This window comes from Salvelinus namaycush, chromosome 37, assembly GCF_016432855.1.
Source record: "Salvelinus namaycush isolate Seneca chromosome 37, SaNama_1.0, whole genome shotgun sequence".
Classification (NCBI taxonomy): Eukaryota; Metazoa; Chordata; class Actinopteri; order Salmoniformes; family Salmonidae; genus Salvelinus; species Salvelinus namaycush.
This window is the reverse complement of record NC_052343.1, coordinates 30,557,324-30,571,102: the sequence shown is the minus strand read 5'-3', so window position 1 is coordinate 30,571,102 and position 13,779 is coordinate 30,557,324. Positions and strand designations below refer to the sequence as shown.

Here is a 13,779-nt window from a genome sequence, read left to right as displayed (position 1 = left end):
TCCCTGCTAGAGCTTCCCCGGTCAACTGTAAGTGCTGTTATTGTAATATGGAAACGTCTAGGAGCCACAAAGACTCCGACGCGAGTGGTAGGCCACACAAGCTCACAGAACGGGACCATCGAGTGCTGAAGCTTGTAGGGCATAAAAAGTATCTGTCCTCGGTTACAACACTCACTACTGAGTTTCAAATTGCCCCTGGAAGCAACATCAGCACAAGAACTGTTCATCAGGAGCTTCGTGAAGTGGTTTTCCATGGCCGAGCAGCCGCACACAAGCCTGATATCACCATGCGCAATGCCAAGCGTCGGCTGGAGTGGTGTAAAGCTCGCCGCCATTGGACTTTGGAGCTGTGGAAATGCGTTCTCTTGAGTGATGAATCACGCTTCACCATCTAGCAGTCTGACAGAAGAATCTGGGTTTGGCGGATGCCAGGAGAACCCTACCTGCCCCAATGCATAGTGCCAACTGTAAAGTTTGGTGGAGGAAGAGTAATGGCCTGGGGCTGTTTTTCATGGTTCTGGCTAGGCCCCTTAGTTCCAGTGAAGGGAACTCTCAACCCCATCGAACAACTTTGGGATGAACTGGAACAGACTCCTACACCTTCTTTGAAGGTTGCATCCCAAATGGGCCCTGGAAAAAAGTGCACTATAAGGAACACAGGGTTCCATTTAGGATGCAAACTTTAAAGCATGTGTAGGAGTCTGTTAAGAAAGCAGAAGTTTCACTGCCACAGTATTTCCTACCTGTTCCTGTTCCGTGCAGGGTATAACTGATGTAGCATAATAACTGTAAAGTAAATTACTCCTAAAGAAACAAACAAGTCATGGGAAGGAATCTCCCTAATTATGGCTACATGAAGTTGATTGCAATGCCAAGGTTATAGGGCTAGAGTTCTAGGCTGCATATGTTACACACATATTTCATTTTTATTAAAAAAATAAAAAATAGGTATGCAAAGTACTCAACTTGGTTGTGCGGTCAGCCTGGTAAATTTTAAAGGCATCCTTTCAGAGGGTGTTATATTAGCACCGCGTACGGGGCATGCGCGTTTCTCCAAGGCCAGTTTCCATAGCAGTGGTCGCACCGCGAGATAAGTTCTCCAACTTATGATGATTGACTGACACCCACCGTGCGAGTCCCCTTTATATGGATCTTACCTACGTTACATTTTATATAGCCTAGTAGCCTTCCTAATTGTTGCCTGCTCAATTGATTCAGTGCGCTTTTGCGTTTAGGCAAGAGACTGTAGTTGAGACAAAAGTCTGACTGATTGGGTGAACCAAACAATTATGGGCAATCAAGACGGTGAATTCTGCTTCTTAATTTGAGCAAATATTTATTTTTGTCATCACAGTGTGCTTTTCGTTTTTGAACGCCATCCAATAAAAGTAAGTAATTTTCTAATAATTTTGAATACACTTTACAGATGTAAAAAGGTAAACTTCAATAGCATGTTTGATGTGTTTTGATATAATGTGTATAATCAGTATGTATTTTATGTTTGCAGCTGTGCACGTTGGTGTTTTGGAAAATGTTTAGTTCTGATTATGGTGTTTGCTAGCGTTGAGTGTGTGTGACTGACAGATGATGAAAACAAAACGCATCATGGAACATTCGCAGTTACAAACGTTCGGTTGGTGCATTTTGTTATGGCTTCTATATAATAAAGCCATTTGACCCACTACATTTTCCTGTCTCGATTTATGTTTAAACTATTGTGGGAACTAGGGCTACATTATTTGCCTAGCAAAACAGTGTAGTCGGAGAAACCATCCGATTGGCAGGAGCGCAAATAAGAAGCCTGGGTCCTATTCATTAGTCCACACCGGAGCAAAACGTTTTGCAACTGCAAACGAAAACGAGGGTTTCTTATTGGACAAGTCCAGACTAGTCTTTCCCAGTTTCAGTAAATTTTCTTCCGTATGGCGCTTAATGAATATGCCACGGGGATTTATTACTGAATTTGCTAGGCAACCGAATTTCAACCCCTGTCAATGAACTCAGGAGGCAGACAGGATCATACGCCCATGTCAAAGCGCTGGCTCAATGCCCAGGTGTGCCAAAATGAAGATGATGACAATACGATTAGCTCTACAGCATCATCATTTTTCATGCACTAACATTCTGACAATTTAATTTTGAGAATAAAGAGAAGGGTCATTATGATTTTGACAGCTTAGTGGAGAAGGTAAGACGGGGAAGGGACCATTTTAAAGTCAGAAAAAACGATAGAAACATAGTGGCATAGGAGGAGTTTGTCCGCGTAAATGTCATAGAAAAAGTTCAGCTTTGATTGGGAAAGGTTCAAATGTTGTGACTGGCTGACTGCTCAAAGCAATATCCTCCTTGTGAAACGAACTTCTGTTTTTAAAAACCCGATAGTCCAATGAAAAGGAAGTAGATTTGTTTTCATCTTAACCAAAACCGTCCAGAAGGGTAGGATATTATGACCACAGTTGGGTCCGTCCCAAACGGCACCCTTTCTTTAAATAGGGCACTACATTAGACTAGAGCGCTATGGGTCCTGGTCAGAAGTAGTGTAATATATAGGGAATCGGGTGCCATTTGGGACGTCGACCCAGAGTGTTTAGATATTATGCTGAACCGCTATGGACACTGAGATAAGCTGTTGATACAGGATGGTTGTGGGGGATGGTAACGATGCCGTCATGCTCCAACTCAACTCATTTCCCTGGCAAATGTAACCGCAGCCTACCAGTGTGGCATCATGCATTCTAAAAGAGACACAAAACATCCCTTTCACTTTTGGTGTGATGATGGAAGGGGGCAAGTTGTCCTTGGCCATTTGACACAAAAAATGAAGAACTTTGTATCCTAGTCATCATAGTCTATAACCAGGGTCCTAGTCATCATAGTCTATAACCAGGGTCCTAGTCATCATAGTCTATAACCAGGGTCCTAGTCATCATAGTCTATAACCAGGGTCCTAGTCAGCATAGTCTATAACCAGGGTCCTAGTCATCATAGACTATAACCAGGGTCCTAGTCATCATAGTCTATAACCAGGGTCCTAGTCAGCATAGTCTATAACCAGGGTCCTAGTCATCATAGTCTATAACCAGGGTCCTAGTCATTATAGTCTATAACCAGGGTCCTAGTCATCATAGTCTATAACCAGGGTCCTAGTCATTATAGTCTATAACCAGGGTCCTAGTCATCATAGTCTATAACCAGGGTCCTAGTCATCATAGTCTATAACCAGGGTCCTAGTCAGCATAGTCTATAACCAGGGTCCTAGTCAGCATAGTCTATAACCAGGGTCCTAGTCATCATAGTCTATAACCAGGGTCCTAGTCATCATAGTCTATAACCAGGGTCCTAGTCATCATAGACTATAACCAGGGTCCTAGTCAGCATAGTCTATAACCAGGGTCCTAGTCATCATAGTCTATAACCAGGGTCCTAGTCATCATAGTCTATAACCAGGGTCCTAGTCATCATAGTCTATAACCAGGGTCCTAGTCATCATAGACTATAACCAGGGTCCTAGTCATCATAGTCTATAACCAGGGTCCTAGTCATCATAGTCTATAACCAGGGTCCTAGTCAGCATAGTCTATAACCAGTGTCCTAGTCAGCATAGTCTATAACCAGGGTCCTAGTCAGCATAGTCTATAACCAGGGTCCTAGTCATCATAGTCTATAACCAGGGTCCTAGCCATCATAGACTATAACTAGGGTTGTAGTCTATAACCAGTGTCCTAGTCATCATAGTCTATAACCAGAGAGGTTTTCCTGGTCAGGTATTGTGGTCAGGAGAAATGCCTGCCTGCATCCCAAATGGCACACTAGTCTCTATATAGTGCACAACATTTGATCAGAGCACTATGGGTCCTGATTTAAATGTAGTGCACTGAATAGGGTGCCATTTGGGACCTTGGTCCTATGTGTCGCTGTCTTCTGTGTTCCAGATGAGCTGTTTTGGGCGGGGGCTGAGGCGGACGGCCCCTGCACGCGGCAGCAGCAGGAATGAGCTGGTGACCCCCTCGACTGCATCTCTCTCCAGGGTTAACGGCTGGGCCTGTCCCCCTCACTCCTTCCAGCTGGTGGGATGGACAATATACAGCTACATGGCTGTAGTTGGCTTTGGGATCTATATCCCACTACTACCTTCACCCTGGAGCCACATGGCCTACTCTGTAACCTTTACTCAAGGAGTCAAGGACTCTGGGTCGAAAGCAGAGGTTGAAGAGGTTTCAAGGGGGCCTGGGTCAAATACTTTCAAATACTTGAGCTGCACTCGATTGACTTTGCCTGGTACAAGTAGAACCATTTGATTTAGTTTTCCAGGTACAAGTAGAACCAATAGAATAGTACCAAAAGTCATTTGCAACTCAAATAAGTGTAAATATTTGATCAAGGTGTTCAGGTCAGATGTTTTCTGTGAGATGTCTTGCTTGGTTTCAGTTCCTGAAATATTTCTGCTTTGAGTGAAGAGCAAGACCTATAAATTGCACAGAAGGCTTTAGTGTTGGGCTGCGTCCCAAATGGCACCCTATTTCCTACATAGTACACAACTTTTGACCTAAAGTAGTGCACTATGTAGGGAATAGGGTGCCATTTGGGATGTAAGCCACTGTCATCACAGCTCTTTTATCTTGATTTGACTGCAGTATGATGTCAGACGCACCTCTTGTTTAAAGGCTAGCAGGCTGCACCTCTTGTTTAAAGGCTAGCAGGCCGCACCTCTTGTTTAAAGGCTAGCAGGTCGCACCTCTTGTTTAAAGGCTAGCAGGCTGCACCTCTTGTTTAAAGGCTAGCAGGCCGCACCTCTTGTTTATAGGCTAGCTGGTCGCACCTCTTGTTTAAAGGCTAGCAGGTCGCACCTCTTGTTTAAAGGCTAGCAGGCCGCACCTCTTGTTTAAAGGCTAGCAGGTCGCACCTCTTGTTTAAAGGCTAGCAGGCCGCACCTCTTGTTTAAAGGCTAGCAGGCCGCACCTCTTGTTTAAAGGCTAGCAGGTCGCACCTCTTGTTTAAAGGCTAGCAGGCCGCACCTCTTGTTTAAAGGCTAGCAGGTCGCTCCTCTTGTTTAAAGGCTAGCAGGCCGCACCTCTTGTTTAAAGGCTAGCAGGTCGCACCTCTTGTTTAAAGGCTAGCAGGCCGCACCTCTTGTTTAAAGGCTAGCAGGCCGCACCTCTTGTTTAAAGGCTAGCAGGTCGCACCTCTTGTTTAAAGGCTAGCAGGCTGCACCTCTTGTTTAAAGGCTAGCAGGCCGCACCTCTTGTTTAAAGGCTAGCAGGCCGCACCTCTTGTTTAAAGGCTAGCAGGTCGCACCTCTTGTTTAAAGGCTAGCAGGTCGCACCTCTTGTTTAAAGGCTAGCAGGTCGCACCTCTTGTTTAAAGGCTAGCAGGCCGCACCTCTTGTTTAAAGGCTAGCAGGCCGCACCTCTTGTTTAAAGGCTAGCAGGCCGCACCTCTTGTTTAAAGGCTAGCAGGCCGCACCTCTTGTTTAAAGGCTAGCAGGCTGCACCTCTTGTTTAAAGGCTAGCAGGCCGCACCTCTTGTTTAAAGGCTAGCAGGTCGCACCTCTTGTTTGAAGGCTAGCAGGCTGCACCTCTTGTTTAAAAGCTAGCAGGCTGCACCTCTTGTTTAAAGGCTAGCAGGCTGCACCTCTTGTTTAAAAGCTAGCAGGCTGCACCTCTTGTTTGAAGGCTAGCAGGCTGCACCTCTTGTTTAAAAGCTAGCAGGTCGCACCTCTTGTTTAAAGGCTAGCAGGTCGCACCTCTTGTTTAAAGGCTACCAGGTCGCACCTCTTGTTTAAAGGCTAGCAGGCCGCACCTCTTGTTTAAAGGCTAGCAGGTCGCACCTCTTGTTTAAAGGCTAGCAGGCCGCACCTCTTGTTTAAAGGCTAGCAGGTTGATGGCAGAAAGGGTTTATTTATTCAGACTTGGCACTACGACTCCTCCTCACATAGAGAAGTGTTTGTGTACCTCGATGGCTCTCCTAAATGCCCCGTTTCTTATGTGTGGCTCTTCCACACACAATGGAATCTTCTGTGAGAAGATCATGAATGAGTTGAAGGTTATATTATTCACTAGTATACCGTATACTCATTTGAAGTCACTGTAAGGTCTGTGAAAATGACATCTAGACTGAGAGTGGACACTTTTTATGTCATACATCGATACTGAATCAGATATTCAAGCTGGTTTGGATTCTACTATGGTTCATGGTGGCTATTTGATAAATTGTATCAATACTTCCCTTGTTAGTCCCTTGACCATTCCACTATGCAGCTGACTGGTATAGCCTTCATTGTGCACCTGGTCACCCATCTAGCTGCCGTGTCTATAGACCCAGCAGAGGCAGGCGTCCGTGCCAAGAAGAGCTACTCCAACCCACTGCCTGTCTTCGACAAGAAGAAACAACCACATGTTATCCACAACCTACACTGCTACCTGTGTAAAATCAATGTGTATGTATCTCACCCAAGTCTCTTTAAAAGGGCCATCTGGAATTGGTCAAATGTTTTCATTAACTTTTAAAAGTGGCGGGTGGACATTTTGTTCCGGGTTTGAATTCAGGATTTCCTCTTTAAAAGTATATATTTCTGACCTGTTGCATTATACTATGCATTGAGAGACAATTGTGTTTTTTTCTCATTGGGGAAATTGCAACCAGGTTGATGTAGTTTCTCTGTGTCTACTCTAGGGACCCAAAAGTGAAACACTGTGGTGTGTGCAACAAGTGTATTGAAGACTTTGACCACCACTGTAAATGGCTGAATAACTGTGTGGGGGGACAGAACTACTGGTAGGAGGAAGCATGGGAGGATGGCCCATTTCAGTCAACGTTGACTACTAAGAGTTTGAGGAAATATTGTTTTGAATATCATTCTTGTCATAAATGTAGTTTATTTCAGACACTTTGCTTTAGCTTCTGCTTTGCTTGCTTTTTGGGGTCTGCGCTGGGTAACTGGAAAGCACTTTGTGGCTCATATAAAAAGGACAAGGTTAAATCCAATACATTTGATTGAGATCAAAGCCACATGTTTCTCTGTTTCACCTCCTCAGGTACTTCTTTGTGACGGTGTTGTCTGCTACGCTGGGCGTCCTCGTGCTTCTCATGGTCATCCTGTTCATCTTCATCCAGCATTATATGGACCCTGCCAGTCTCCGCACCGCACAACAGTTTAACAGTGAGTTTATCTCCGCACAACAGTTTACCAGTGAGTTTATCTCCGCAACACACAACAGTTTAACAGTGAGTTTATCTCCGCAACACACAACAGTTTACCAGTGAGTTTATCTCCGCAACACACAACAGTTTAACAGTGAGTTTATCTCCGCACCACACAGCAGTTTAACAGTGAGTTTATCTCCGCACCACACAACAGTTTACCAGTGAGTTTATCTCCGCACCACACAACAGTTTACCAGTGAGTTTATCTCCGCACCACACAACAGTTTACCAGTGAGTTTATCTCCGCACAACAGTTTAACAGTGAGTTTATCTCCGCACCGCACAGCAGTTTAACAGTGAGTTTATCTCCGCACCACACAACAGTTTGACAGTGAGTTTATCTCCGCACCACACAACAGTTTACCAGTGAGTTTATCTCCGCACCACACAACAGTTTGACAGTGAGTTTATCTCTGCACTGTACAACAGTTTAACAGTGAGTTTATCTCTGCACTGTACAACAGTTTAACAGTGAGTTTATCTCTGCACTGTACAACAGTTTAACAGTGAGTTTATCTCCGCACTACACAACAGTTTACCAGTGAGTTTATCTCCGCATCGCACCACAGTTTACCAGTGAGTTCATCTCCGCACCACAGTTTACCAGTGAGTTCATCTCCGCACCACAGTTTACCAGTGAGTTCATCTCCGCACCACAGTTTACCAGTGAGTTCATCTCCGCACCACAGTTTACCAGTGAGTTCATCTCCGCACCACAGTTTACCAGTGAGTTCATCTCTGCACCACAGTTTACCAGTGAGTTCATCTCCGCACCGCACCACAGTTTACCAGTGAGTTCATTTCCACACCACAGTTTACCAGTGCATTCATCACTGCACCACAGTTTACCAGTGAGTTCATCACCTCAACACAGTTTACCAGTGAGTTCATCACCTCACCACAGTTTACCAGTGAGTTGTGGTCTTCGGTGATGTTAGGTCAGCTTAACTAGACTAGATAGAGAGGAGGCGATGCAGACGACTGGGTTCAATATGACGTCATCAGAGGAGTAATTGGATGATGATTTTGATCATCTATGTCAGGGATGGGCAAAAAAACGGGATGTTGCTGGTCTTCCTGTCTGTAGGTGTGATGAGTAACGGGACGTGGCTGGTCTTCCTGTCTGTAGGTGTGTTGAGTAACGGGACGTGGCTGGTCTGTAGGTGTGATGAGTAACGGGACGTGGCTGGTCTTCCTGTCTGTAGGTGTGTTGAGTAACGGGACGTGGCTGGTCTTCCTGTCTGTAGGTGTTGAGTAACGGGACGTGGCTGGTCTTCCTGTCTGTAGGTGTGATGAGTAACGGGACGTGGCTGGTCTTCCTGTCTGTAGGTGTGATGAGTAACGGGACGTGGCTGGTCTTCCTGTCTGTAGGTGTGTTGAGTAACGGGACGTGGCTGGTCTTCCTGTCTGTAGGTGTGTTGAGTAACGGGACGTGGCTGGTCTTCCTGTCTGTAGGTGTGTTGAGTAACAGGACGTGGCTGGTCTTCCTGTCTGTAGGTGTGTTGAGTAACGGGACGTGGCTGGTCTTCCTGTCTGTAGGTGTGATGAGTAACGGGACGTGGCTGGTCTTCCTGTCTGTTGGTGTGATGAGTAACGGGACGTGGCTGGTCTTCCTGTCTGTAGGTGTGTTGAGTAACGGGACGTGGCTGGTCTTCCTGTCTGTAGGTGTTGAGTAACGGGACGTGGCTGGTCTGTAGGTGTGTTGAGTAACGGGACGTGGCTGGTCTTCCTGTCTGTAGGTGTGTTGAGTAACGGGACGTGGCTGGTCTTCCTGTCTGTAGGTGTTGAGTAACGGGACGTGGCTGGTTTTCCTGTCTGTAGGTGTGTTGAGTAACGGGACTTGGCTGGTCTTCCTGTCTGTAGGTGTGATGAGTAACGGGACGTGGCTGGTCTTCCTGTCTGTAGGTGTGTTGAGTAACGGGACGTGGCTGGTCTTCCTGTCTGTAGGTGTGTTGAGTAACGGGACGTGGCTGGTCTTCCTGTCTGTAGGTGTGATGAGTAACGGGACGTGGCTGGTCTTCCTGTCTGTAGGTGTGTTGAGTAACGGGACGTGGCTGGTCTTCCTGTCTGTAGGTGTGTTGAGTAACGGGACGTGGCTGGTCTTCCTGTCTGTAGGTGTGTTGAGTAACAGGACGTGGCTGGTCTTCCTGTCTGTAGGTGTGATGAGTAACGGGACGTGGCTGGTCTTCCTGTCTGTAGGTGTGATGAGTAACGGGACGTGGCTGGTCTTCCTGTCTGTAGGTGTGTTGAGTAACGGGACGTGGCTGGTCTTCCTGCCACTGGCACCCATGGAGACAAGCTCAGGGAGTCTCCTGGTTGTAGCCTTCCTCACGGTCATGTTGGCTACTGGCTCTCTACTGCTGCTGGTTCACCTACTGGGCTTCCACATCTATCTCTGTGAGTTACTGGTCCAGGGGCTGTATGTATCAAGTGTCTCGGAGTGAAAGTGCTGATCTAGGATCAGCCCCCCCGGGGCGGCAGGTAGCCTAGTGGTTAGAGCATTGGACTTGTAACCGAAAGGTTGCAAGATCGAATCCCCGAGCTGACAAGGTACAAATCTGTCGTTCTGCCCCTGAACAAGGCAGTTAACCTACTGTTCCTAGGCCGTCAATGTAAATAAGAATTTGTTCTTAACTGACTTGCCTAGATAAATAAAGGTAAAATAAAAAATGTAACATTTAAAAAAAATAAGTGTATTCATTATGATCTGAAAGGCAAAAGTGATCCTTAATCAGCAGTTTTGTTCTGAGACTTTGTGAATATGGGCCCAGACCTGGGTAAAAAAGTGTACATATGTCAAAATACTTTTGAATACCTTCCTTATTCTCGATTTTAGCTTGATTTAGTACAATGGAACCGATGGAATAGTGTATCTGTATTGTATGTGAGTTGAAATGACAACACTTTATTTTTCTCTCTGAGCATGTTTCTCCTGCAGCATTACAACAATACACAAGGTCATCACAACAAGACGCTACATACTGTATGTCTTCCTTCATTCATTCCTCTGGTCTCTGCAGTGTTAAACAAAATGAGCACGTATGACTACATTATAACAAGACGGCGTGGACAGGCCAGCCAGCAGGACATAGAGATGGGCTTTCCCCAGTCATCTGACAGCAACGGCAACGCAGGACAGGTCAGATCCTTCGTTTCACTCCTCCTCTCTGGCCTTGGTGATTAACCAACCAGGATTTCTGGAAAAACTTGGCATTTTGGGAAAATTACTGGAATTTTGCGACCCTAATTCCAATAGTTGCATGCAAACTATTTTTTCAATCCCACAGTCATGAGTTTGGTACAAGTCAGACAACACAATCATGTATTCTCAGGATTGATATGTTGATTTGATTGTTTTTTAGAATCATCAGCAAATGGAGCCCCCCATCGATTGTGATGCGTTGTTGTCAGACAGCGTCAGGTAGGTAAATCCCACTAGGAAATCATGATACCGATGCGTTTGGTTATCATGCACAGTGTTGCAAGACACAAGTACTGGAAGTTTTCCTGCTATGCAGCTGTGAAATTGTAATCTTCCAAAGTGTAAAAGTTATCTCAAAGATAGACTTGTAGAATAACACATTATTGTAGTTATCTCAAAGATAGACTTGTAGAATAACACATTATTGTAGTTATCTCAAAGATAGACTTGTAGAATAACACATGCATGGCACCTCCTTGTTTTTTTCTGCGGTAGCTGCAAGAATCAGGAAACAGGAACTATTTCAAGTCGACTTTCTGGATCTTTCTGTACTGAGGTCAGTTACCCTAACCAAATGAAAGGTTATCACTAAACTACTTTCTGGATCTTTCTGTACTGAGGTCAGTTACCCTAACCAAATGAAAGGTTATCACTAAACTACTTTCTGGATCTTTCTGTACTGAGGTCAGTTACCCTAACCAAATGAAAGGTTATCACTAAACTACTTTCTGGATCTTTCTGTACTGAGGTCAGTTACCCTAACCAAATGAAAGGTTATCACTAAACTACTTTCTGGATCTTTCTGTACTGAGGTCAGTTACCCTAACCAAATGAAAGGTTATCACTAAACTACTTTCTGGATCTTTCTGTACTGAGGTCAGTTACCCTAACCAAATGAAAGGTTATCACTAAACTACTTTCTGGATCTTTCTGTACTGAGGTCAGTTACCCTAACCAAATGAAAGGTTATCACTAAACTACTTTCTGGATCTTTCTGTACTGAGGTCAGTTACCCTAACCAAATGAAAGGTTATCACTAAACTACTTTCTGGATCTTTCTGTACTGAGGTCAGTTACCCTAACCAAATGAAAGGTTATCACTAAACTACTTTTGTCATCGTATTCTAAAATAATATTTTGGGTATTGTCTGTATGAAGGTCTTTTGTTTCAGAACTATCAGTTAGGACCATTTGCAAGAAAATATTGTTATAATAAAATAAGTCAATATGTTCTTGTTCTAGTTGGACAACTTTACTAAATCATCAGAAAAGGAAAATGGCTTTTACTATGGCACAGAGCTACCCACTCAGATTATACCAGGTGAGTTTACCCACCCAGATTATACCAGGTGAGTATACCCACCCAGATGATACCAGGTGAGTTTACCCACCCAGATTATACCAGGGGAGTTTACCCACCCAGATTATATCAGGGGAGTATACCCACCCAGATTATACTAGGTGAGTATACCCACCCAGATTATACCAGGGGAGTTTACCCACCCAGATTATACCCGGAGAGTTTACCCACCCAGATTATATCAGGTGAGTATACCCACCCAGATTATACCAGGGGAGTATACCCACCCAGATTATACCAGGGGAGTTTACCTACCCAGATTATACCCGGGGAGTTTACCCACCCAGATTATACCAGGTGAGTATACCCACCCAGATTATACCCGGGGAGTATACCCACCCAGATTATACCCGGGGAGTTTACCCACCCAGATTATACCAGGTGAGTTTACCCACCCAGATTATATCAGGTGAGTACACCCACCCAGATTATATCAGGTGAGTATACCCACCCAGATTATACCCGGGGAGTTTACCCACCCAGATTATACCCGGGGAGTTTACCCACCCAGATTATACCCGGGGAGTTTACCCACCCAGATTATACCAGGGGAGTTTACCCACCCAGATTATACCAGGTGAGTTTACCCACCCAGATTATACCAGGTGAGTTTACCCACCCAGATTATACCCGGGGAGTTTACCCAGACATTTTAAATTCAGCGTTCATTTTTTTAAACGCCGACACTGAATTTAGGTCTCCGGGTCTTTCCTATTTAACTAGAGCTGTGTCCCAAATGGCACCCTGTTCCCTATTTAGTTCACTACCTTTGACCAGCCCCCAGTGAATATGGGTCCTGGTCAAAAGTAGTGCACTGCATAGGGAATAGGGTGCAATTTGGGACACAGACCTAGGTGATTATCAGTGTAACTAATTCTTTCCTCACTGACATGTTTTAAATGTTCTGTCTGGAAGGTGAAGTGGTGATGGATGACCCCTTGGGCTGGAGGTTGGGTGGAGGTGGAGAGGGCCCCAGAGCAGGCCAGTGTGAGGGGGTCCCCTGCACTGACAGAGCTCATCAGTAGCTGATCTCTGATGCTCTACAGGTGGTCACACACAGTACCTGAGGAACTAAAGGCATTGACACGCCATAGTGAACGTCGGCCGTGTGCAGTACAGCAGATCACCTACTGGATGTTGACTAACTGGGGTCGATACAACATGTCAAATCTTTGGGAAATAAACAAAAAATGACTGTTGATGTTGTCTGGTCAGAAGCCATGGAATCGGCCACCGACAGCAGTATTTACACAGCACAGCACTGGAGAACAAATAGAATGTTCATGCTGGATTGAAACCACCATGATGCCTCCAACGGACCTCCTGCTGTTGCCTATGACGATCACCACTTGGACCTGGAAATGGAACTTTGGATTCCAAGCTTCTAAAATGCATCATGGAATGTTATGGAATGTGCTAGTGAATAGAACACATTGGATGCAACCTGGATTCCTATGGAAGAGGACAGACAATGTGATTTCTCCAATCTTGACTGCGAGGGGTGACATTGGCTTTTTTTTTTTTTATAATTGACTATTTTAATAGTTAATAGGATATTTAAACTGAGTGATGGGAAGGACATTTATTTTGCAGCAATTTTATGTATTTTATCTGAGGATTTAAATAATTGTTTTACTTATGTTTTATTGGTTAATTTAGCCATTTCAGATCATAATGTTCTTGACAGAATTTTATAATAAAATGTGTAAACATTCCGTACAAACTCTTGAATGAAATGTTCCATTCCCAAGTTAACCACACAGTGGCGCTACTGAGACTCATTGAACTACAATAAATCTCCTTCATTTACACCCTATGTATATCCAGGAAATGGAGTGGCAGAGCATTTGTCATTCCTAAGAAACATTTCCTGGAGCTGTACCTAAATTAGTGTCTTGGATAATCCATGAATGCTGCACAGTGGTGGCTGGTAGCACTTTAAATGGGGAGGACACGGATCATAGTAATGGCTGAAACAGAATGAATGTATTGTGTTTGATACCATTCCGTTCAC

General features: G+C 44.7%; 1 protein-coding gene across 1 annotated transcript; it reads left to right on the top strand.

Moving 5' to 3' along the window:
* The first annotated feature begins 646 nt into the window (after window positions 1-646).
* On the top strand, window positions 647-13,488 carry zdhhc11 (zinc finger DHHC-type containing 11). Its single transcript, XM_038977020.1, has 11 exons — window positions 647-1,388; window positions 3,933-4,160; window positions 6,258-6,436; window positions 6,673-6,774; window positions 7,035-7,159; window positions 9,403-9,600; window positions 10,224-10,342; window positions 10,566-10,624; window positions 10,901-10,961; window positions 11,648-11,726; window positions 12,681-13,488. The coding sequence occupies exons 2-11, from the start codon at window positions 3,933-3,935 to the stop codon at window positions 12,788-12,790; spliced, it is 1,260 nt and encodes a 419-aa protein (XP_038832948.1). The 5' UTR covers window positions 647-1,388; the 3' UTR covers window positions 12,791-13,488.
* The last annotated feature ends 291 nt before the right edge of the window (window positions 13,489-13,779 follow it).